The sequence below is a fragment of the Hirundo rustica genome, chromosome 15 (genome assembly GCF_015227805.2).
Source record: "Hirundo rustica isolate bHirRus1 chromosome 15, bHirRus1.pri.v3, whole genome shotgun sequence".
Taxonomy (NCBI): domain Eukaryota; kingdom Metazoa; phylum Chordata; class Aves; order Passeriformes; family Hirundinidae; genus Hirundo; species Hirundo rustica.
The window spans coordinates 13,417,817-13,440,542 of record NC_053464.1 but is presented as its reverse complement, the minus strand read 5'-3'; the positions used below and the strand labels follow the sequence as shown (position 1 = coordinate 13,440,542).

Here is a 22,726-nt window from a genome sequence, read left to right as displayed (position 1 = left end):
AGAGATGGTGTAGAATCAATAAGGCTCACATTGTGGGTATTTTTTTCCTTTTAATTCTTATTTTGTCATTGGCCCTTTTGAAATAGTCATCTCAAACTAAATGGAGTTTGGGTTGAAAAAAAAAAACCAAACTGCTCTCAGAAGGAATCTCTAGCAACCCTTTAAAAGCAGTGTTCCATTAGAATATACAGCTCCACTTCCTGGTCTCTAGAGTGTGGGAATACCTGCTCAGTGTGAGCTGGATGATGGGGGCTGGGACAAGGTTCTTCTACTCCAAGCCAGGCTCGTTTCCCTCCCTTCTTCAAGTAGGAACTGAGCACAGATGCAGCCTTCCTATAATCATTGTTCCTTATTGTCTGGCTAACCAGAGAGATGCCAATTTATTCTCCCCCTTGATCAGTTTCCTCCCAGAAGATTGATTTCTAACCTTCAGTACAGCAAGAAGCACAGAAACAAAGCAAGTGGACACGGGTTTTACTGCCTGATGTACGTGAGGGGTTTCGTCAGCCACCAGCACAAGCTCACCAGGCTGACCTGGAAACAGGACTTGGCTTTTGAAGAGCTACAGGACAGCAGAATCCCTGCTTCCTCACTGAGGAGACGGCATTGCAAGTGTTAAGTTTTCCCAGTCAGTCTTCCTGCTTCCACAGGGAGGGCTGAAACGCTGCAGATTCTCCAAAGAGAAGTGGCAGAAGGAAAATAAACACTGGCCTAAGATGTGTTTACGTGGAGTGCTGCATCAGTAAGGGCTTGGTTTATCTACTGGCTTTTAGATCTACCTTTCATAAGGGCTCAATGAAAACAAGCGGAGGCCAAAATCGATTTTAAAAAGGTTAAAACTTAAAAAAGTTGGGGACAATTACAAAAATGTTGCTTAGCAGCAGCCAGCCTCTGACCAGTTCTTTCAGTAATGGCATTAAAAAAACAACCTGATTAATAGCTCCAGACATTGTGCTAGGCAGAAACCTTTCCTCAGTGGTAACAGCTCCCTTGCACCTTCCTGCTGCTCCTTCACTGTCCACTGAGAAAGGCCAGGTGTCCTTTGGTGCATCTGTTGGCATAATGACCTTTTTCACCACACTGAAAGAGAGACAGGAATTATTGCAGAGTTCCAGCTTTTTCCTCCTAGCTGCCTTTATTAAGGCACCCAGCAACTGCTGCCGTTTGGAAGCTTTTCCACACGTGGAAGAGGCAGCATTTAACAGGTGAAGCGAAACAGGGTGTCAGGAGGGATTCATGGGCTGCTGCCACTTCTTGGAGTAAAAGCTGCTTCTATGCTGGGAGTAACCTGATGCCATGTTATTCTAAGGCATTTCAAAGGAGAGAACCCTCAGCACACAAGGAGCGTTTCAACATTTGAGGCTCCTCAGGCTACTCCATGTGATAGGCACCATATCCATGGAGACTCTCCTGATCTTCATAAATAGAGAAAAGCACCTCTGAACTTGAGAAAGTCAGAGATTCATGATTTGGCATCTTAAAGCTACTCAAACACTGAGAAATGCCAGTATCTGGTGCAACAGCCTTCTCCAGATCTGCCATTTACTTGCAGATAAAATAGCCAGCTATTAAAGGTTTTCATTGAAATGGATTTGGCTATTTGATATCCCTGTCCAATAACAGGGATTTTCACCCAAACAAGTACCTAAGGCACAGAGTTGACATGTAAAATGTTGTAACTGTCAGGGCTAAAGGGACAGGAAGATTCTTTGTCTTTTTCTAGTGACTGAGGCTTTTGTGGAAAAATCAGGAGATGGAAACTTGATTGTGTCCAAATTTTCCTGGTGCTCCTCAATGACCAACCAAAGTGAACAACTCATTCCTTGGTTTGACGCCACAGGGTGCACTTACAGCTCAAATACTGAGCAAGCTTTGCAAACCTAATTTCTGTTACTTTCAATGATCTTCCACGAAATAGCGGAGAAGAGAATCTACACCCACCAGTGTTAGCAAACTGGCTTATGAGACAAAAAATTATTACTAGCTCTTATTTTGAAATGGGCAGCTTGGCAGTCTCAGTCTTTGGGGCAGGGTTTTCCTGTTTATTAGCAGACAGCAAAGTCCTACAGAATTTGTCATTGTCACAGCAAGTCCAGGACCGGCAAGGCAGCGACCTCAGAACTCAAGGCCAATTCCCACAGCTGTATCCAGGCACCACACAATGTCTACTGAGCAGAGCCCAGAATACATGAACCTTTTTACACTGTGAAAAAGCCTTTTGTCTTCCCTCCTCAGCCCTCCCCTCTGCATTACCTTGTAGCAGGTGACCTGCTCCAGCGGCCGGGGTCCTCTGTTCCCACTGTTGTTATTTTGAGATTGCATGACTCCAATGACTTGGGGTGTCCTCTGTTGGGTAGGAGAAGAGTTCTGACTCGTTAAGTGCATCCAGGATAAAGATCTTTGTGGTTGTTGTTTTGTTAAGAAGGGAAAAGAGCACCCCATATGTCAAATGATCAATTTTCCTCCAAATCTGTGTGTGGGTGCTCTGCCAGCTGGAGCACCAGAGAGAAGAAATCAAGCACTGAGCTTTACAAAGCCCAGTGATCCTGTTTTTCTCTGGAAAGCAGATTTGGAGAGTAGGTTTAGGCTGCTAAAATATCATTGCCATCACGGAGGGATGTCACCCTGATTACAAAACCTGGCAGACTGCTGCACAACCACATATGATGTGTTTCTGTGTAGCGTGGGAGTGTTCTGTGACATGATCTCCGTGTGAAGTTGGAACAATTGTGGGGTTTCATCACTGTAATGGCACTCAGGGTTGCTCATTGCTTAATTCTCCCTTCCAGACTCAGGAGCCTGGGTGCCCAATTTTGACCACTTGACAACCTGTTCTATTTTAAATTATTTTCTCATTGTGGGAGAGGTTTGAGGGAGGCTGTGTGGGGAGACAGAGGATCTGGGTACCTTTTGCTGTGTTTGTGTTGGCTGAGGCAGTGGTGGTTGCTCTGTGGTTCCCATTGGCAGTTCAAACCGAGGGCTGGTTTAGATGGAAACAAGAAAATTGATTCTCAAATCATATGCCAACATTTTATCATCAGCTCAGTCAAGTAACTCCAAACAACAAAACATTCAGCCAGTTAAATCTGGCTCATAGGAAACAGACCTCCCCCTCCCCACTTCTCTTTACATACGTGTAGCATATCCCTCTGGAATACAAATCCATGTGATTCCACTGTACTGATGGCACCAAACCACCATGCCAGTCTCACTGGGAACTCCCTGGAGAGGCCCTGCCCCATATCATAGACTGGTTTGGGTGGGAAGGGATCCAAAGCTCATACAGTTCCAACCCCCACGGCCACAGGCAGGAACACTTTGCACTATCCCAGGTTGCTCCAAGCTCCATCCAGACTGGATGGAAATTTTGGAAATTTTCAGGGATGGGGCAGCCACAGCTTCTCTGGGCAACCTGTGCCAGGGTCTCCCCATCCTAGGAGTGAAGAATTTTTTTCTAATGCCTAATCTAAACCTACTCTCAGTTTGAAACCATTCCCCCTTGTCCTGTCACTACATGCTCTTGTAAATACTTCCTCAGTCCTCACATCAGTAAAAATTTGGCCCAACTAAAGAGTGGCAAATCTCCAAACCATTGGGAAGCACGGGAGCACCCTCATTTGACATGTGCCAGACCACAGGGGAAACAGAAGGGTGCAGGGTAGGCCTGGAGTATACTCACTGCATGAATTTACAGGCAGGCCCCTCTGGACAGAATCCCACCAGGTAATTCACACAAATGACTCTCCGAGTGTGCCGATGTCTGCACAGGGGACCTGCAACACAAAGCTCAGCACTTCATCCATGCATCCATATCCCAGCACATCCACCAGCAGATCACGCAAAGATGGAACAGAAACACTCCACCCTTGATATCCAACCGTGGGAGGCACGTACCGTGTTTACAGAAGCCTCTGTCATACCAGGGACAGTCTTTGATCTTCGACTCCGGGTCAATGTGCAAGAATGGACATTCCTTGTTACTGCATTCCCCTGTACCAAAGGCAAACGCACTTCTCAGTTAATTGTGCAGGCTTGAGATCAACACAACTCTCAAAATATTACCTGGATTACGTAGCTCCCACAGAGCTGTTACAAACATCTGTATCTTCTTCAGACTCCCACACCTGCAAGGAAGGCTAAGCAGGAGCTACTTACCAAATTTGGAGTAGAAGTAACACTCGGGCATCTTGGTCATGTCATACTCGTGCAGGAACTCGCACTGGTCTCCCTTTTTGCACAGTCCTCGTAGCCAGTGTTTACAAACAACTGTCTTTTCCCCACTGATGTGTCGGAACGGGCACATGCCTCCTGTGGAAGGAGAAGGGAAAAAAAGAACAATTGAAATACGTCACACAGGGCAACAGCAACCCCTCTGCAAGGGGGGGTTTCAGAAGATATCACCTATAATTTCAGCCTCGAGTGATAACAGCAAAAAACAGGGAGCTTCAAAACAGCTTCAAAACTACCCTCTGATGAGCTTCACAACAAAGTCCCCAGCTCTTAATCCTGGCAACTACAAACCACAGCAACTAAGAGGAAGACCCACAGCAAAGTCTGCTTGTGGTGAATTCAAACCTTCCTTTAACAGTAGCTTTGCTCATTTACTTCCCAGCTCCCTTAAAAAATACCAGAATTTCCCAACTGATGCAGATATTCCAACATCCTTCAGTTTTCTCCCGTATCTAAGTTATCCCCTCAGCTTTACAAAACAAGAGCACTATAAACAGTGCTGGGGAATCTGTATTCACCCTTCCACCCTGTGACAATAATTGCCTTTTCCAATATTCCATACAACTTGCCTTTTCCACATGCTGCCTTTAAAAAAAACTCACAGACAGCTGCGCCCGACTCTGTGGAGAGAAAAAGGAAACATTATTTATTTTAACAAAGCTTCATGGTAACTTCTACAACATTTCCTGCCCTAGAAAGAAAAGCTGATCTCCAGCATCGAGAGGAAAGTAATGTTTTCGTCTGGGGAATTTACTTTCCTGCAGAAGTTCCTTGTTAAAGCCTGGGGCTTAAAAATATTTGTTTTCTTCTTGAGGGACACCTAAGGGGAATTTGCAGAGATTTGGAGATGCTTGTTTTTGTTTTTGCTATTTTAGTTCTCAACTGGGTTTTCCTCTGCTGTTAAGTCAGTCATATCACAGAATATCCTGAGCTGGGTGGGACCCACAGGGATCATCGAAATCCAACTCCTGAACCCTGTATCTGTAGTCATGGCATTAAAAGTCTTATATTTCTTTACCAGAACTGCCTGAAACAACCATTAGCACGTTATCCCTTGCTGGTCCTGACAAAGAAGAACATTAAAGGGAGTTAAACGCAAGTTTAGTAGCCCAGCCAGAAAAATTCACCAATCTATGAGACTCCCGAGTCCGTGACTGAAGGAAAAGATTTAGAGTCAGCCACGGATATACCTAAAGATGATTACTCTTCCCATCGAAATGCCTCATCTACCAAAAGGGAACGAAAAAGGAAATATAAAGTACTGTGAAGGAGAGTGATGTTTATTCACGGTAACATCTCAACTTTCATTTTCCAGCCTGGATGGCAGTAACTACGGATTTCACTATGCAGAAAAGAAAGACATCTGGGTTACTACAGAAACCTCGCGGGGAAAGCAGAAGTTGGGTGACCTATGGATAAGACCTGAGGAAGACGCTCAAATCCCTGGAAACCTCCCAGGCACCCCAACCCTGCCCATTCCACCCTCGTCGGCCCCACGGCCCCGGCCCCAGCAGCCCGCGGAGAGAGCCCACACGCACTGTCCATGCCAGGGAAGGGGAGCGGCTGTGCCCCCAGCTGCTGCTCCACGGCCAGCTCCAGGTCGAACGTGATGTGGTCCACGCTGGCGATGAGCTCTTGCATGGTGGCAGCTGGGGGCCGCCGACAACGGGAAGGTAGGGGCGGAATGGTGGCGGTGTTGGTGGCGGCGGCCGGGCGGGCCCGGGCGGGCCCGGCCCGGCCCGCTCCGCTCCGCGCCGGCAGCGCCTACAGTGAGGGGAGGCGGCGGCGGCAGCCCCGTGGCTGCCCCGCGCCGCCCGCCCGCGGAATGACGGGACGCACGGCGGGCACGGCCGCCCGGCGGGCAGCGCGCGCGCTCCGGCCAATCAGCGCCCAGGCCGCCGCCGCCCGGCGGGCAGCGCGCGGGCAGCCGCCAATCAGAGGCCGCCGAGGACACGCCCCTTCCGTGCGCGCAGGAGCCGCTTTTCAGGGGCGGTGTGAGGGGGGCGCGGTGTGAGCGCAGGGTGCCGGGTTCGCGTTCGGTCCCGCTCCCGTCCCGCACCGGCTCGCCTCCGCGGACAGCGGGCACATCATGGGCTCCTTGCGGCTCCTCGTCCCCCGCTGGTGCCGCTACGCGTCCCCCGCTCTGCTGCGGGCGCGGTGCGCAGCCCCCGTGGTTGGATGTGGGCAGGCGCCGCTCCTATCCCGGCCCCCAGGGCAGGCAGCTCTGCCGGGCTGGAGAACGTGCAGCTCCTCCCAAGCCTCCTGTAAACTGCCCGGCAGCGACCCGAGAGATACCAGTGCTGGCAGCTCCGCTGGAGCTACCGAGGAGCAGAAGGATGATGATGATGATGATGAAGGTGTGGAGTTCGGGACGCTGTCTGATAAATTTTCCTCTCGAAAATATTACCACAAAACGACAGCGCGCTTTCAGGATTTAAAGCTTCGGGAAGAAGGAGAAGAAGAACCAGAGAGAAAACCTCGACGTGGCCCTAAGAACACTCCATACTGGTACTTCCTACGGTGCAAGGCCCTCATCAAAGAGGACAAGGTTTGAGCCCAGCTCTTTTCTTGTTTTTAATAGCACTAATGAAAGATGCAGCTCTGACCAGTCTGTCACTTGGTAGCTTTTCAGAAAGAATTAAAATAAGAATTTCTTGTAGAATCATAATAAAACAGTTTGGGTTGGAAGAGACCATAAAGATCATCCAGTTACACCCCCTGTCATGGCAGGGACACCTTCCACTATCCCAGGTTTTCCAAGCCCTGTCCAGCCTGGCCTTGGACACTTCCAGGGATGGGGCAGCCACAGCTCTGGGCATCCTGTGCTAATGCCCTCACTGTAAAAGGTTTCTTCCCAATATCTAACCTAAATCTCCTCTCTGTCAGATTCAAGCCATCTCCCTCTGTCCTATTACCACATGCCCTTGTCCAAAGATCCTCTCAAGCCTTCTTGTGAGGAACCCCACACTTTGTAGGACTTGCACTACAGTCTGTCCACAGCTGCATGTATTAATATTTGTTGTAGTTGATTCTCTTGCTGCCTCATGATGGATTTTTTTTCTCATCCTTGTAGCTGGCAGAGGCTCTGGAGCTGTTTGAGGTGCAGATGCTGAAGGAGGAGCGTGTCCAGCCGGAAGAAGGCAATTACACTGTTCTCATTGGTGGCTGTGGCAGGGTTGGCTACGTGAAAAAGGCATTCAGGCTCTACAATGATGTAGGTTTAACTTCTTCCTCAAAGCATTTCCTAAGCTAAAAGCATTTCAAGCATTCTGTCATGTTACTTGGTCTCCAAAACACATTTGTGTTAATGTTGGCACCTTCTTAGCCTGAAACTTAACAAAAACTCAAGTTGAAAAATTCAAGCTGTCCTTTTATAAAAGGCCAATTCAAATCCTTCTTCTCTTCCTTTAGATGAAGAAACGAGGGTTGATCCCCACAGAGGCCACTTACACAGCCCTGTTCAATGCCTGTGCTGAGTCTCCCTGGAAGGACTCGGGGCTGCAGAGCGCCCTGAAACTGCGGCAGCAGCTGCAGAGCAAAAACGAGGAGCTGAACCTCATCACCTACCACGCCCTGCTGAAGGTCTGTGCCCTCTGCTCAGACCTCAGGATGTGCTTGGATGTTCTCAAGGTAAATAGGATGCTTTTTCTCCTATTCTGTGCTTTGGTTAAAGCTCCTGGAAGCTGTCATGCTGCATTTAATTTCATTTCTAGCAGAGATAATTACAGATCATGTGTTTATATTTCGTTGATCGTTATTGTCATACAGTGAAATTTATGTACCAAACTCTAGGCTTAATTACCTAAAAAGAGGCAGCTTTGGCTTTAAAACTGAGTGTGTCCAAAACTTGTTACATGTATCCCCAGAAGATGGCAGTGGTATTTGAGCTTCACCACAAGGGGTAACCGAGAAGTTTAATGCTCTCTCTGCTCTTTTCAGGAAATCGTGCAGAAGGGCCATGTCCTCACAGCTGAGACCTTCAGCTTCCTTCTCATGAGCTGCATAAAAGACAGCGAAAATGGCTTCCGATTTGCCTTGCAGGTTTGTCCTCGTGTTCTGAGAGGGGGGAAAGTGCTGCTGTGTTGTAACTCATCACCTGAACACATGGAAAGCAGTGGGGTGGTGAAATGGGAGGAGTTCAGCTCCTCCTAGCACAAGTTCTGAAAACCAGGCTTTGCTCAGGACATGTCAGACGCTGCTAAATATCCCTGGATCATCTCACAGGGCTCTTCAGCTCAAGGTCACTGTCCTTGTCACGCTGTAAATTCACTCCTTCTCACACAGATCCTATTAACAGATGTACTTACAGGCTGCTAGAGATGCTCCTGTTATTTAATATCCATCTTCCCCTCTTCAGGTTTGGCAACAAATGAATAAACTGGGAATAAAGGCTGACAGCCACACCTACAACCTGATGCTGCGCGCAGCCAGGGACTGTGGGATCGGCAATCCCTCTGTGGCCTCTAAAGTCCTGCTCAGTCCCCCTGAGCATTCACCTCAGCTAAAGCTGCCACCTGGCAGGCAGAAGGAAAAGGTGAAAAATCAGAGGAAGAAGGGATCAGAGAGTGCTGCTGTCCAGCTGGATGTGGAAGCTATGGAAAAGCAATTATTTCAGGAGAGTTCGGTGCAGCCTGAGGAACAGATCCAGCAACAAAATAAAGATGTGGCTCGGGTTGAAGCAGAACCAGCTGCTCCTGACAGCCCCAGTGTTGCTGACAGCAGGACTGGGGCCTTGATGAGGAGAGCCCAGAGTGAGGTGGAACAGCCACACCAAAGCCAGAAGCTGCCTTTCTGCAAACTGCCCAACTTGTTGGATTCCAGGATGGCTGACACGGCCGTGGTTTCCCTGGGGACAGTGGCCACACCATCCCACAGACTGGCTCTGATGGGGGATGTGGAGGGATTCTTGAACAAAATGAAAGAGGACAATGCAGAGCCCAACATTAAAACGTTCACGTTACTGGCTGAGCTGGTGGAACCCCAAAGCCCCTCAGAGACCTCTTTGCTGGCACTGCTGGATGATCATAAAGTAAAAGTAGATGTGACTTTCTTCAACACTTTAATGAGGAAGAGAAGTAAACAGGGAGACCTGGAGGGAGCAAAGGTGAGAGAAAAACCTCAGGACCAGCCCCATCACCACCTCCTTGTCTCAGGCCTCTTGTTTGCTGACACCCATTTCTCTGTCCACAACAGAAACAGGTCTCACACCATTTCCCACAAGGTGGTGCTTGGGTTCATTTCTAAATGTCTATGGATTCTATTCTAACATGTCCAGCTCCCTGTCTGGAAAGGTACAGTGAGAATTTTTGGGAAGTGACAATGCTTGTATCTTGCAGAGTGTGCTGCCAGCTCTGGTGAAGAGGGGACTGTCACCTAACCTCCAGACATTTTGTAACTTGGCAATTGCCTGCCAGAAACAGCAGGATGGACTGCAGCTGCTCTCGGATTTGAAGGTAATTAAAGAAAAATCTGTTGCTTGGGGTCTGAGCTGCAGGAACAGGCAAAGTGAAATTTTAATGCTTTTAAAAGAACTGCTGAGGTTTTTGTGGCGAGTGGTTTTGTTTCCTTCCCAAGAACATGCAGCTCCAGAGTAGCTGGAGCTCAGGTGGTCTGTCTTACCTTGTGCTGGCACTGCACAAGCTGCTTCACACATCCTGTGATGAGCTGTGCTCCTTGTGTAAAAAGTGCCTCTGCCTTTTCCTTCTGCAAGTCCTGCACTAGTCAGGACTTACTTAACTGTAGCATTTGCTCTTTCCAGAGGTCTGGAATTACTCCCAACAAGTACATCTACAGCAGCCTCATTGCTGGTGCTGTGAGGCAGCTGGATTACAGTTACCTCACGGAGATCCTGCGGGACATGAGGAATAACCAGGTGCCTCCCAATGAAGTGATCATCCGGCAGCTGGAGTTCGCAGCACGGTACCCTCCCAAATTTGACAGGGTAAGGAGCCAGGACTGGCAGGCTGTGAAGGCATCACAAAGGACACCAACAAGGGAGGGGAACCATAAAAATGATGATTTAATGTCTGCCTGAGTGTCCTTTGGCTTTGTCTGGTCTGGCTGACGATTTCTTGATCGCTGTTTCTTTGGCAGCATCTTTGCTAGCTCCTGCAGACTGGTGCTGAAGTGAGCTCTCACCTAATAGAAACCTGTTCTGTTGGTTTTCTCTTTGCAGTATAAGTACAAAAACCCATACCTGGAGAAGATTGATGGTTTCCGTGGCTACTACTTCCGGTGGTTAAAAGTTATGGCTGGAGAGGAGACCCCCCACCCCTGGGCCAAGTACAGGACAGCAAAGCCTGGGGGGCAGGACAGCGAGGCACAGGCTGTGCAGGAAAAGGGAGCAGGATCCTGAAGTTTCAAGTTCTTCCAGCACAAGAAAGATGCATGACTTGTGTCTTTAAACTGGCTTATAGTAAAGCTGCTTTGTGTATCCCCAACCCCCAGTTCTTGCAATAGTTACATAATAAAATATTTCCTTTTGTTTTAAGGAGGAGCAAATATATTTTCAGTGAATTTCCTTCAACTGCTGAGGATTGGATGGGCTGTAGTTCAGCAAACCCTGGTCAAAACAAGGAAGAAGCAAAATCACATTTAACAGGGGTTTAGCCCAGTGCTGGTTTTGTCTGTGTCCTGTCACTTCACATGTGATTTCTAAGTCTCTAGACTGCTGGCATTCCTGAAGGGATCTGTGCATTAATTCCAGGTTACAAACCTCAGCAGAGAATTCCAGTGAAATGCAGCTTCTATCTGCATGTGATCAGGGAAGAACTCAGACTGGACATTTGGGAATTGTATTTCCTTTCTACATAGCCTTTTAAATGGACTTAGCTGGGAAAAAATCCCAGAGCAGCTCACAAGGTGCAGAGCAACCTTCAAGCACCCAGAACACATCCAACAGGAGAAGAGGGGCACAGGAATTCACCAGCATTCTCAGGAAGGCAAGCTTTATTTTAAAATAAATGGCTACACAAAACCCTACTCCAAAGTACCCCGCATTTATGCACGATCCAGGTGATCATGCTGCTGCTTTAATTATATTACAGAAATATCCCATCACAGAAAATGGCTGTAATTGCACTCATAGTCCATTGAGGAGGAGGAGGAAGATGTCCCTCAGAGTTCAAAAAACAAGTCTGATGGCAAAAGGCTTCACCCAGAGCAGCCTCTGCATCCACAGTGAGTGCACTCAATGATTCTGCCCTGAAAAATAAACATGAGGGTGTTACAGCCAAGCCACAGCAGCAGGGAATGGCTGTGGGTGGGAAGGGTTTCCACAGTTTGGTGTTATTTCCCATACTTTTAACAACCTTAAATGAATGCCAAAGCTGACTAACTTTAGCACCAACTGGACACCAATTTTACCAACAAAGGCAGAAGAAATTACCAGGAAGAACAGCACTACCCCCACTGCTGTCCCTGAGCCGGCAGGAGTCAGAACAGCTACTGCAGAACAGAGGAACAAGCTGGAGACTCACCACTTCCAGCTTGCTTTTGGGGACCCTGCAGATGCAGTTGGTCCCAAAGTTGGTGTCCCGAGTCTGGATGCAGCGCAGGCAGCAGAGGTTCTCATAGCCCTGCTTCTTCCACTTGGCAATCAGGTTTTTGTCAGCGTAGCCCTCCTTGATGCAGTACTCATAGAGCTCTGGGGAGGAGCAGACAACAGTCACAAGTCTCACTATCAGGAGTTACCAGCTGTAGTAACCAGCAGGGAAAGCCAGGCAGCTGCCAAGCCATCCCTCCTTCCCCAAAAACCTGATCCCACCGACTCCCAGTTCAGTGGCATCCACAGGTGCACACCTCACTCACTCCAGTTTTCCCCTGCCCTCCTCACCTCTGCTGATTGCTTTCCTCTTGTAGAAGAGATCAAAGATGTAACGTGTTTTCTGGTGGTGGATCCTGAAGATGGGCCAGAGGGACTCCACTTTCCTCTTCCCTTCGTGCGGCTCCGTCTCCGCTGGGAGGGAACACAAACACCCGGTGACCAAGTGCTTCCCTCAATCACTTTGCAATGAACTCTTCCAAGAACATTCATAACTTTAATATGTGATAGGGGTAAGACTGAGTTTAATGGGAGGAGACTCAAATGAGAGGGACCTGACCTGGAACAGCTCCTTTAGGATACAGAACCAGTGGTAATGGGATGATATGACCCACACTGGGATCAGGGGTGACTTCATGCCCACAGCAACATTGAGAAGAACTACCAGTTCCTCCACACACCTATGAGCTTCATCCCTAAATCAGCTGTAACCAAAGCTCTGTGCTCCATAACCCCAAAATTAGGGACCAGCAGGGGCCAGGATCAACCTGCAGCACCGCTGGAGGCACAGACACAAAAAAGGTCAACCTGTATTCATGAAGCAGCTCTTGTGAGTTTGTTTTGGGGTCCCATCCCTAAGAACACGCACTCACCTTCTCTCATCTTCTGATCCAGCTCATCCAGCGTGGGCTCGATCAGCTCCCAGCCATCCGGGGGAGGCTTCCTGCTCCTCTTCACTTTGGGCATTGCCTCGGGAACGAGAGGGCCAAAAGGCGAGGGGAACTGCCAACACTCCCTCAGAACCACTGGGAAAAACTAAAGGAAAACAGCTGTCAGGTATACTTCTAAGGTTTCTGTGCCCCCTTCCCGTTTTCCACTGCAAGGATAAAAATGAGCTTTACGGAGCTCATCAAAGAGGTGAAAGCTCTGCGACTGCTGCACGATAAGCCAGTTTTTCTCCTCAGCAAAGAGCTGCAGCCACTCCTTCTCCGAGGTGACAACTCCGGTCTGAGCCCGGTGACACAGAGGCCGCCCGGCCCGGCCCCGACAGCCCCACAGCGGAACCCGGCGCTGGCGGGGTGAGGGGAGGCCGCGAGTCCTGGTTCCGATTCCAGTGCTGGTTCCGATTCCTGTCCTGATCCCGATCCCGGTCCTGCCCTTTTCCCGGTCCTACTCTTATCCCGGCCCTGATCCCGATCCCACTCCCGCTCCCGCTCACCGCCCGCTCCCGTCGCGCCGCCGCCGTCACCCGCGGGCCGCTCTCCGCCGCACCGCCCCTGGGCCCACCCCTTGCGCTGCCCTGCGCGCTGCCTGAGCAAAACGCTCCCCGCCGCCCGCTCCGCCGCCCCGAGAGAGCAGAGAAAGCACCGGGGGAGAACCGGCCGCGCTCGCCGCGGCCCGTGCGGAGCAGCGGGAGGGGCGGCGCGGGCGGCGGGAGCGGCGGCGCTGAGGGCAGCCCGGCGCGGGGCCTGCGCTGGGGGCGGTTCCGGTTCCGGTTCCGGGCGCCGCTCGGGCCGGGGGGGCCGCGCCGCCATCGCCGCGATGCCGAAAGGTGGTGGGGGCCGGGCCGGGCTGAGGGTCCCCCCGCGGGGAACGGCGGCGGGGGGACACGGGGGACAGAGAGGAGGGGGCTGAGGGGGTGTGTGGGGCGCCCCGGGCCCGGCGCGGGCAGGGCTCGTGTTCGCCCCCGGCTGAAAAGATGCCGCGGCGGGTCCGCGCTCCCCGGCCTTGGGGGAGCCTGCGGGGGTCCCTTTCCCCCTTGCCGGCGGCGGACGGCGGTCCCCGCGCTGCCCCCGCGGCTGGGTTTGGGCTCGGGGGGGGGTCTCGGGTTCTCTTTTCCCCCCGCCCCGTTCTCGGGGGCTCCGGGGGTGCCTCGCCCCCAGAAGACGGCGCGTTCCCCCTGCCCCTCACAGAGCCGCGGGCCGTTCTGTGCCCCCCAAAGCGCCCTGGGGTGTCCGGGCCTCCCGTGGGGCCGCGCTGGGCTCCATGTGCTCCCGCTGGAACGGGAACCGGGGCCGGCTCCTCTGGGAAGGGGCGTGGGGCTCACGGAGCCCCGGGGAGGTGGGTGCAGCCCCAGCGGGGCCTGGAGACCATCCCGGCCGGATCTCGGGGGGTCCCAGCGGCCGCGGAGGGGGGGTCCGGCCCCGGGGGGGTTCAGGGGCTCCAAACGCGGCTCCTTTGATGTGGCTCCGGCAGCGCCGCGTTTTGGGTGTTCCGGAGCGGGTATCGACTTGCTCCTGGTGTGATTCAGGAGCGGGGATGAGGCACTGCCGGGCTGTCGCGGCTCAGCAGGATCCACCCAGAACCTTCTCCACATGCACCATCTGCATAATTGGCTCTTGCAAACCCCGGTCACATACGTTAAAAACCAGCCCTCCTCATTCCTCTTCCCTGCAGTTGGCTCTGCTTTATTTCATCAGCGTTTTCCAGCCTTTAGCACCAAACTGATTCCTTGCTTAGATTTTATTTAAGCACTTCATTTTGGGTCCATTTGCACAGTGATAGGAGATGGGGCTGAAGCTTTCACGTGGTTTTTGTGAAGGCGAAGAACCGTGGTGGGTTATAACCCCATTTTTCGTATTTAAGTGCCGTGTAACTTCAGGATTTCCTGCTCTTTATTTCATTGTACAGATTTAGATATCTGACTCAAACCTTTTTGGAAGAAGAGGGGTCTTTGCTTGTTTTCCCCTCAAGTCAGTGGGAGTTGTTCGATTGTTGGCAGAAGAGTGGATTTTGGCACTTAGTATAAAATAGAGGGGCATTAGCCAGCTACTAATAATTTTTTACAGGATTATTTCTGATTAATTTCTTTTTTTCTTTCCCCTGATACTTTGATTTTAAAAAGTAGAGATTACGTCAGTATCATTCCATTCCCCTCCCTTTCATGTAAATTCCTTAATTAGACTGTTTAAAGCTGAAGACAGATGTGTTTGAATGTGGGCCTGCCTGGGCATCACTGGGATTTGCTGCAGGTGAAATCTGCAGGCGATTTTGTTTTAAAAGTGCTTCACAGAGGTGGAAGAGAAGCATTATCCCTGTTTTCAGATGGAAAAACTGAGGCACAGAGCTGGTCAGGGGCAGGTGTCAGAGCAGCTCCCCGTGTCTGATGTGAGGTTTGATCTCCCTATGGGAGCAGAGCCCCGTCCCTGCACTGTGCTGAGCTCCCATGGGCTTCATTCTTCCATTTGCTTCTTTTTTAGGCTTTTAATGTAAAATAATTTCTCTTTAGTAGCTTCTCCCGCTTATCACCACTGTTTATTTGCAGTAATGAGTGGTTTGTGTTCCTTGGTCGTGAGCCCAGTGTGGAATTCTGGAGCAGCTGGGAGAGGATCATGGCCCTGGCCAGGCTGGGAGCAGAGTTTGGTTATTTAGGGGTTGGTGTGTCACAGATGTCACCGTTGTTCCCTTTGGGGTGATGTCATGTGCTGGGCAGTGAGGTGATGTCTCCCCAGGAGCATTCCCATGGCAGATCTCCTTCCAGGGGGTGTCGGTGTTCCCATGTGGGATGGCTGGGAACGGACAAACAGACAAACACCTGCCTGGCTGCACCAAAGCTTTTGGTTGTGTTAGGGTTTGAGAGCCCATGAGCTTCCCCAGCTGAATCCAGGGAGAAGAATTTGGTCTCTGCATTTCCCCATTTCTTTCAGAAAAATATCTTGGGAGTTTCTGTAAAGCTTCACAGCGGGGTTTTGGGACAGAACTAAGGCATTGTGAGAGTCTGGCTGTGCTGAGCCAGGTGAATTGGTCAGAAAACATTGGGTCTCTAAGGCTCCCAGTGCCTCCCAGTCCAACAGCACACAGTGAGAGAGCAGAGATGTCCCATGGATCCCACACAGTGCCAGGGAGGGAGGGATCATCCCTCATCAGTGTTTCCTGCTCCTTCCATGGGACTTCCAGCACTCCTGCAGTGGCAGAGAGCTGCCTTGCCAGAGTTGTTTGCTTTTTGCCAGTCTCCCTCACTCGAGGCTGTGCATTGGCTCTATCCAACTTGCTTCCCAGTTCTTTGGGCTGGAAGAACATAACCAGAGCAGTGGCTTGAAGGGAGCACTCATGGCTTCAGCAGTTCTTTAATAACATAATTTGGAACTTGGGGCAGTGCCAGCCACAGTGACTCCCTTTCTTGCTTCCTAGAGCTTGTTTGTATTTTCCCTCATAAAGCAGTAAAACAAGGAGGCTCTTTTTAGTACTTCCTCAGCTCACATTGTAATTCCCAAAGCTTTTGTCCAATTAGCTTCCTATTTTCTCCTGGTGCAGTGGGAGGGGTTAAGGAGCCAAGCTTGTCAATGTTGGTTGTAACCACAGGAACACCTCCTGTGCAGGAAACTGGGATCTGCAGTGGGGCTGAGCATCCCTTGCCAGCCTGGGAAGGGAATTGGAGAGGCCACGAGCACAGGCAGGGCAGGGTGATACCAATAATCCCAGTTCTCTGAGCATCTCACCTAAAAATCTTGGAGCATTTCACCACGTCCAGTGGGGGGGTTTTGTTGTTCAGGGTCTGTCACAGGAGCTGTTTTGGTTTGTCCTATCCACACCTCAAATTCGGAGAGTGCTGCAGGAGGAGCAGACCTTTCTGGAGGTTACCACTAAACCATTTGTTACTTTTATTATTTTGTGCAGGTAGAAAAGGAGGCCACAAAGGCCGAGCAAGGCAGTACACGAGTCCTGAGGAGATTGATGCCCAGCTCCAAGCAGAAAAGCAAAAGGCAAGGGTATGTGTTTGCTCCTTTGTGTGCTTTCTGTCCTAATTCCTGCCTTATCCAGCCTGGTTATTCGCTGTTCAGGAGCAATGGCAGCTTGGCCAAGTGCTGCAGATCATTCCAGCAGTGATCACAGAATGGATCCCGAATATCTCCAGCTGGGGAGACTCCAGGGTGTCACCCAGTCTGGTTCCTGAGGCCTGGGACACCACCCAGCGCAGCATTTGAAGGTTAAAGGATGGGGGAGCTGATTACAGCAGCTCTGGAGATCTCTTCTCCCCATATTTCATCATTCCAGTCTCCAGTGTCAGCTCATTTGTTCTGCAGCTTGGCTTTGGAGAACAAGGGCCACATCATGTTATTATATGTTGAAATTACTGTACTTGCCCTCTTTCCATTGTAGATTTTTGGACCAAACTCCTCTGACTTCTTCCTGGACACATGATTTTCTTGTTTCCCTGACTAGGGAGAGATAACAGAGTTTTCTGGTGTGGGGCCTCTTGTGGGTGTTTCTGTGCCCCAGCACTGGACTGTAACAGCTCCCCCCACTTCCACCATGACCTGGCTGCTGTCATAAAAGCATTGGCTGCTTTTTGAGGCTCCTGCTCTCTTTATTTCCAACTTATCACAGCTCTGGTGACACTCCAGTATTTTTTCTGTGACTTTCTGAAAGTGCTGCCTCAGCCCAAATACACAATTCCAACAGAGGCCTCACAGCACTGACCACAGGAGGATGATTACAGCCTGTGTAGGAAATCTTGGTGAATACCTCTGAGATGACTCTCAAGCAGCTCTGAGCCATAGTGTTGAGTCCTTTTTAATGTTTTGTCCAGCTGGAACTCAGGATGATTGTTTGGTTTGCTGCTTAACCACATATTCCAGCTTTGTGTTGGATTTCTTCTTCCAAAGTGTGACTCCTCTTGGTTAGTTTCTGATTCCACCTTCTTGGTTTCGTGCCATATTTCCAAATTCTGAAACCACTTACGAGTCTCTTCCTGTTTTCCAAAATAATTCCAACTCCTACCAGTGTGATGTCATTCACAAACTGTGTAAGTGTTCTCTGCTTCCATGTTGTTAATAAAAATACTGACTGGAAATGGAACAGAAAAGCAGGACCCACTTGAAATGTGTGTCTTGTTTCACAGCACACCAGAGAACTCCTCTTTGAGAAGGATTTATCTTTTGTCATGATCCATATCACAGAGCGATGGTTACATCTAACACAGATTTATTAAGGAAGCTTAAAAAGAACCACCCACAATTAACAAAATTTCTCTTCTTACTGTTCCTTGCTCGTCCACTTTGCTGGTTGCTTGATGAGAGATGTTATTAGGGTAAAACAAGCTGTTCACACCCATACTGGTTCTTCTTATGATTCAGAAATTAATTCCCAGGCTTCTGACTAGTGGAAGCTGTGTTAAAGGGTTGTAATTCCTTGGATAATAATGTTCTGGTTGATGGTTGTCGATTTTCACCTCTAGGTGTTTTTATTTATCCACACTCAGGATGGGACCCAGCTCTAAGCTGCATCTATGTAGTTTCCAGTCTCTGAGGTAGTGTGCACTGGAAACCCAGGCCGAAATTCTTCTGAAGAGCTTTCATTTGGGGAAAATAAAGTGCCAGTGGGTTTTTACAGTCATTTTCCTGTTAGAGGGAACAGCAGAGTTGTTTGGAGGTGATGGGAGTTTTTTGATGGGGCCTGTCAGGAACAGCAGTGCTCAGAGCTGTCTCTCATCCCTCCCAAAATCCCATTTAAGAGCTGGCTTTGGGATTTTTTAGTGACATACATTTTCTCTGATTTTGTAGGAAGAGGAGGAGCAAGAAGAAGGAGGCGAAGGAGCAACAGGGGACCCTAAAAAGGAGAAGAAATCTTTAGATTCAGATGAGAGTGATGAAGATGATGAGGATTATCAGGTACTGCATTCTCAGGGCACTTAATGCACCTAATACTTGGGCTGGGGGGAAGATGCACACTCTGGGTTCTGAGCAGAGCTACCTAGAGTTTTTATAGGACTATTTTATAGGACTATTTCTAGAAGCCAAAAAAACCAGTCACTTGACAGTATTTTGCCCTCCAGAATGAAAACTTGTGAATATTCACAAATGGAATACAAAGGCAACAAGATTTTTAAAAAAAAAACACCTGAAGGTGCCTCGATTCATAAATGGTTTTACTGCTAGCCAGTAAAACCTTGCCTTGTGTTTTTGGGGTGCTTTGCAGAGTGTTTGGGTGTGAGAGCTCGTCAACCTCCCTCTTGTTCTTGACCCGCAGCAAAAGCGCAAAGGAGTGGAGGGGTTGATAGACATAGAGAACCCAAACCGTGTCATTCAGACAACCAAAAAAGTCACTCAGCTGGACCTGGATGGACCCAAGGAGCTCTCACGACGAGAGAGGTGAGTGTTCCCTGCTGCACCCCTGGAATTTCAGCCTTGGTGAGTGTTCCCTGCTGCACCCCTGGAATTTCAGCCTTGGTGAGTGTTCCCTGCTGCACCCCTGGAATTTCAGCCTTGGTGAGTGTTCCCTGCTGCACCCCTGGAATTTCAGCCTTGCTGCTGCCAGCAGCTGGATGCAGGGAGGTTTCCCCTGCCCTTTGTCAGTGTTTCAGGGGGGCTCTTAAAAGTGTGTTGCTGCCTAAAGCAGGAGCTGAGCAGCAGCAAACTGGGCTCAATGTGCTTCAAAATGTGGTTCCTTAGAAAGTTCACAGGAGTTGTTTGTCCTCTGGGAGCAGCTGTGGCTGTCCTGGAGCCAGGCAGCCTGCCCTGGTGCTCTGAGAGAAAGGGATTTAGGCATTTCCTTTCCTAAGGTTTTATGCCAAAAATCAGATGTAACTGAAACCCTGAAATATATTTTTTATATCTATATATATATATTTATACTGCTGTGAAAGGGATTTAGGCCATTCCTTTCCTGAAGTTTTATGCCAAAAATCTGAACAGAAATCCATTAACCAGATGTCACCTTGGATCCACTTTAATCCCTCTGCAGAAGGTGCCCTGGTGACAGGTAGCAGTTTCCCAGATTCCAGATACTGTACTGAAATTTTTATCTGGGCAGATGAATAACCTGAAAATCAAGGTTTAATCTTCTGTTTTCAATTAACAAAGGTGAGGTTTGGAATGGAAGGTTTAATCTTTTTTATTTGGGATAGATTGCTTCAGCAGAAGGACAGCTTTGAGGGTAAGGCTGAGAAAAACATGTCAGAGTTCTTGTGGTGTGGGGCTAATTTTGTTTGACATCCTTGTGTGTCCCTGTCCTTACTTAGCTGAAGGAAGGTAGACATAATCCCTCACCTCACCCTCTTCAAACCCTAGACAGAAACTGTGCTTGCAAACGGGTGAAGGACCCGCAGTTTTTGGGTTTTTCATGGTTGGAAAGCCCCACTCTGCCTGTTCCCATGGGCTTGCCTGGATACTCTGGTGACTGGTGTGTTTCCTTTGGGCAGAGAGGAAATAGAGAAGCAAAAGGCAAAAGAGAGATACATGAAAATGCACCTAGCTGGGAAAACAGAGCAAGCCAAGGCAGACCTTGCCCGATTAGCCATCATTCGGAAGCAAAGGGAAGAGGCTGCCAGGAAGAAAGAAGAAGAAAGAAAAGGTTAGAGAATCCTTAATCATTTTCTCCTACCTCTCCATGCTGTGTCTGCAGTGCCAAGAGGCACACATCCCTCGTCAGCTCCCCTCAGCAAAGCCAGGCTCAGCTGTTTCCCTCTCATAAAGTTCTTGCACTGGAGCAGAGAAAGGGAGAAGGGAATTGTCCTTGATATCCATCTTGTCCCCTGCCTCCCAGGCAGTGCTGGCTCCAGTTTGGGGATTTAGCAGGCTCCTTGGGCTGGGTGATTTATCTGCTCTGCATGTGGGGATCTGAACTGCCCAGGGAGTTCACAGCTCTCCTTCCCTTCCTGGCCTTTCCCTGGGGGGTGTGAGCCAGAAGTCTGAACACGGCTCCTTGGTGGCTTCCGCAGAGAAATTTGGGCATCAGGGTGATTTGTGGACACCTGGAAAGAGGCCTGGGATGGAAGGGAACATACAAGAGGAGTTGTATACAATATTCTCTTACCTCTAAGAAATTGGTGGGAAGGGTGGGATTTTTTCCATTTCCCAGCTGGTGGATTCTGATCCCCGGGGCTGCCAATCCACCCCCAGTCCCTGCTGTGCACCATGAAGTGATGGAACTGTTGTTTTCCTCCCCAGCAAAAGACGAAGCGGCCATGGCAGGCAAAAGACTGCAGTCACTATCCCTTAACAAGTAAGCACAGGCCACGCAAGAGGAGGAACCACCAGGGAACTGTGCCTGGTCCTGCTGGGAGCTCTGCCGTGTCGCCACGCAGGGCGTCCTGCAGCATCGACCTCACCTCCACCTCCAAGAGACACTGACGATGTGTTTGTCCTCATCCTGGCACAGATTTCCATTTGGGGTTAGGGGCAGCTGCTCTCTGCAGTGCAGAGCCGTGCTGGACAGCAATTCCCTGTAACAGTTGGGAAACATGAATGTTTTTGCTGTTTTTAGGATCAAGAACTCGTAGACGGTGGGAGGGGGGCAGGGTGGGAGGGAGCTGTGTGGGAGGGGAGGTGCTTCAAATACTAGATGGCAAGAAAATAGATTGTGGGGTCGTTTTGGGGTGGGGCATGGGGTGGGGAGCTGATTTGGTGTGAAATCCCAAAGGATAATGTATCTGAGGAATCCAGTTGGCAAAGAGCCCATCAAATTTTTGCTGCAGGGCGTTGCAGTATAAGCTGGGAGCCTGACTTCATGGACATCTGGAGTGCCGTTCCTTCCCGGATTCATCCCTCCTTTCTTGCAGCCAGTCTCCCCTTTTCCCTCCTCTTCATTTTCTTTTTCTCCTCCTTATTAGGGATAGTGCCAGTTTTTAACCACATCATCCTTTGTTTAAAGGAGAAAAACAACATTTATTGTGTCAGATCCAGATGGGAGAAAAAAAAAAAAAACCAAACAAAAAAAACTTGATCAAGTTTAAAAACCACCAAGAGAACTTGTATATTTGGCTGATTAAACTGTAAGTTATCAGAACTGCTGTGGCCTCGTGTGTGTGTGTGTGAAGGGCACAGCTGGGGGGGTCCTGCGGGAGGCTCAGCTGCAGCTGGGGGCTCCTGGTTGTGGTGTGGAGTTCGGGAGCTCCGACAGCTCACACAGCCTGGAGGGAAAAAGCTTTTCCTGCCGATTCTGATGGATGTCTTGCACAATCTGTTTACCACGGTGGAGGAAACAATTCCCCTCAGGCCCCTGTCTGGCCTAGTCCCCTGTCAGAAGGGCAGTCACCGCACCGTCACCTCCTCAGATGGCTCCGGGGAGGAGATGCTCCAGCCTGCTGTGTCCCAGGGGGTCTGGCACTCCTGCTGCCAGCCTGGCCAGGGACACCAGTGCTTCCCAAACTCACTTCCTGAAGGCTGGAGGAGATCCAGCCTCAGGGCTCGGAGCACTGGGAGTCACTGGGAGAGGGGTTGCAGCTGTGGAGATGAAAGGTGACAAATGGAATTTGTTCCGTGTCACCCCGGCCACACCTGGCTGCAGGGGCTGGGGCAGCAGGGTGTGACACAGGACTGTGCCCAGGGAATGTCACCTTGAGCTGCTGGCTCAAAGCCAAGGTTTGGGATAGGAAATATCCTCAAGGAGCTGTGGAAGATGAGCAAGTGCTGCCGGGAGAGGTGCCTGCGCTGTCACCTCCGAGGGGGAGGAACTGATGTGGGGACAGCCTGACTCGGGAGGTTTGGGTGATCCTTGGAGCACAGGGCGCTGCCTGGGGCAGGACAGAGGGAGTTTTTGGGCTGATGCCTGGGATAGAGCCGGGTAAGAGCCACAGGGGGAAAGGGCTGAGGCTTGTGAACACATGGAAAAATCTCTGAGTAACACCTCCCACTAACAGGGCTGGAGCAGAACTCAAATGTCACCATCCCTCTGCCAGCCTGTGCTCCCTTCCCAGGCCGTGGGCGGTGTTGGGACCGATCTGCTCCCGAGATTAGAGGCTGGAAAGGCACAGGATTCGTTGGGCAGGCCAAGGTCTCTGAGCTGGCTCCAGGT

At 50.1% G+C, this 22,726-nt stretch overlaps 4 protein-coding genes across 5 annotated transcripts; 2 read left to right on the top strand and 2 right to left on the bottom strand.

The window, feature by feature from the left end:
• Positions 1-30: 30 nt before the first annotated feature.
• Positions 31-5,990, bottom strand: CPSF4 (cleavage and polyadenylation specific factor 4). Its single transcript, XM_040078774.2, has 8 exons — positions 5,769-5,990; positions 4,800-4,850; positions 4,156-4,308; positions 3,895-3,990; positions 3,680-3,773; positions 2,908-2,980; positions 2,254-2,346; positions 31-1,080 (listed from the first exon to the last, which is right to left on the bottom strand). The coding sequence occupies exons 1-8, from the start codon at positions 5,869-5,871 to the stop codon at positions 1,012-1,014; spliced, it is 732 nt and encodes a 243-aa protein (XP_039934708.1). The 5' UTR covers positions 5,872-5,990; the 3' UTR covers positions 31-1,011.
• Positions 5,991-6,193: 203 nt separating this feature from the next.
• PTCD1 (pentatricopeptide repeat domain 1) lies at positions 6,194-10,720 on the top strand. The gene is made up of 8 exons (XM_040078773.1): positions 6,194-6,778; positions 7,304-7,444; positions 7,642-7,860; positions 8,170-8,271; positions 8,588-9,334; positions 9,567-9,683; positions 9,989-10,171; positions 10,406-10,720. The coding sequence occupies exons 1-8, from the start codon at positions 6,320-6,322 to the stop codon at positions 10,583-10,585; spliced, it is 2,148 nt and encodes a 715-aa protein (XP_039934707.1). The 5' UTR covers positions 6,194-6,319; the 3' UTR covers positions 10,586-10,720.
• Positions 10,721-11,160: 440 nt separating this feature from the next.
• On the bottom strand, positions 11,161-13,316 carry BUD31 (BUD31 homolog). Of its 2 annotated transcripts, none has more exons than XM_040078775.1 (5): positions 13,212-13,316; positions 12,646-12,808; positions 12,065-12,187; positions 11,709-11,875; positions 11,161-11,433 (listed from the first exon to the last, which is right to left on the bottom strand). In XM_040078775.1, the coding sequence occupies exons 2-5, from the start codon at positions 12,737-12,739 to the stop codon at positions 11,383-11,385; spliced, it is 435 nt and encodes a 144-aa protein (XP_039934709.1). In that variant the 5' UTR covers positions 12,740-12,808; positions 13,212-13,316; the 3' UTR covers positions 11,161-11,382. The 2 variants fall into 2 exon arrangements, with proteins under 2 accessions (XP_039934709.1, XP_039934710.1); XM_040078776.2 differs by having other exon boundaries at positions 12,646-12,798; positions 13,212-13,287.
• A 132-nt stretch (positions 13,317-13,448) lies between these two features.
• PDAP1 (PDGFA associated protein 1) lies at positions 13,449-21,718 on the top strand. The gene is made up of 6 exons (XM_040079549.2): positions 13,449-13,544; positions 16,610-16,701; positions 18,496-18,603; positions 18,962-19,083; positions 20,133-20,284; positions 20,881-21,718. Exons 1-6 carry the CDS (start codon positions 13,535-13,537, stop codon positions 20,937-20,939), a joined length of 543 nt encoding a protein of 180 aa, XP_039935483.1. The 5' UTR covers positions 13,449-13,534; the 3' UTR covers positions 20,940-21,718.
• Positions 21,719-22,726: the final 1,008 nt, after the last annotated feature.

Excerpts from the sequence above, each read along its gene's own strand:
- PDAP1 (XM_040079549.2), top strand. Across the intron at positions 18,604-18,961 it reads AAGATGATGAGGATTATCAG|CAAAAGCGCAAAGGAGTGGA; the intron begins GTACTGCATTCT and ends CTTGACCCGCAG. Across the intron at positions 20,285-20,880 it reads GAAAGAAGAAGAAAGAAAAG|CAAAAGACGAAGCGGCCATG; the intron begins GTTAGAGAATCC and ends TTTCCTCCCCAG.
- CPSF4 (XM_040078774.2), bottom strand. The coding sequence starts at position 5,871 with ATGCAAGAGCTCATCGCCAGCGTGGACCACATCACGTTCGACCTGGAG. Across the intron at positions 2,347-2,907 it reads CAACACAAACACAGCAAAAG|AGGACACCCCAAGTCATTGG; the intron begins GTACCCAGATCC and ends CCTACCCAACAG. Across the intron at positions 1,081-2,253 it reads AGCAGGTCACCTGCTACAAG|TGTGGTGAAAAAGGTCATTA; the intron begins GTAATGCAGAGG and ends TCTCTCTTTCAG.
- PTCD1 (XM_040078773.1), top strand. The coding sequence starts at position 6,320 with ATGGGCTCCTTGCGGCTCCTCGTCCCCCGCTGGTGCCGCTACGCGTCC. Across the intron at positions 7,861-8,169 it reads TGTGCTTGGATGTTCTCAAG|GAAATCGTGCAGAAGGGCCA; the intron begins GTAAATAGGATG and ends TGCTCTTTTCAG. Across the intron at positions 9,335-9,566 it reads GAGACCTGGAGGGAGCAAAG|AGTGTGCTGCCAGCTCTGGT; the intron begins GTGAGAGAAAAA and ends TGTATCTTGCAG.
- BUD31 (XM_040078775.1), bottom strand. The coding sequence starts at position 12,739 with ATGCCCAAAGTGAAGAGGAGCAGGAAGCCTCCCCCGGATGGCTGGGAG. Across the intron at positions 12,188-12,645 it reads GGATCAGAAGATGAGAGAAG|CGGAGACGGAGCCGCACGAA; the intron begins GTGAGTGCGTGT and ends GTTCCCTCCCAG. Across the intron at positions 11,434-11,708 it reads CCAAAAGCAAGCTGGAAGTG|GGCAGAATCATTGAGTGCAC; the intron begins GTGAGTCTCCAG and ends TTTATTTTTCAG.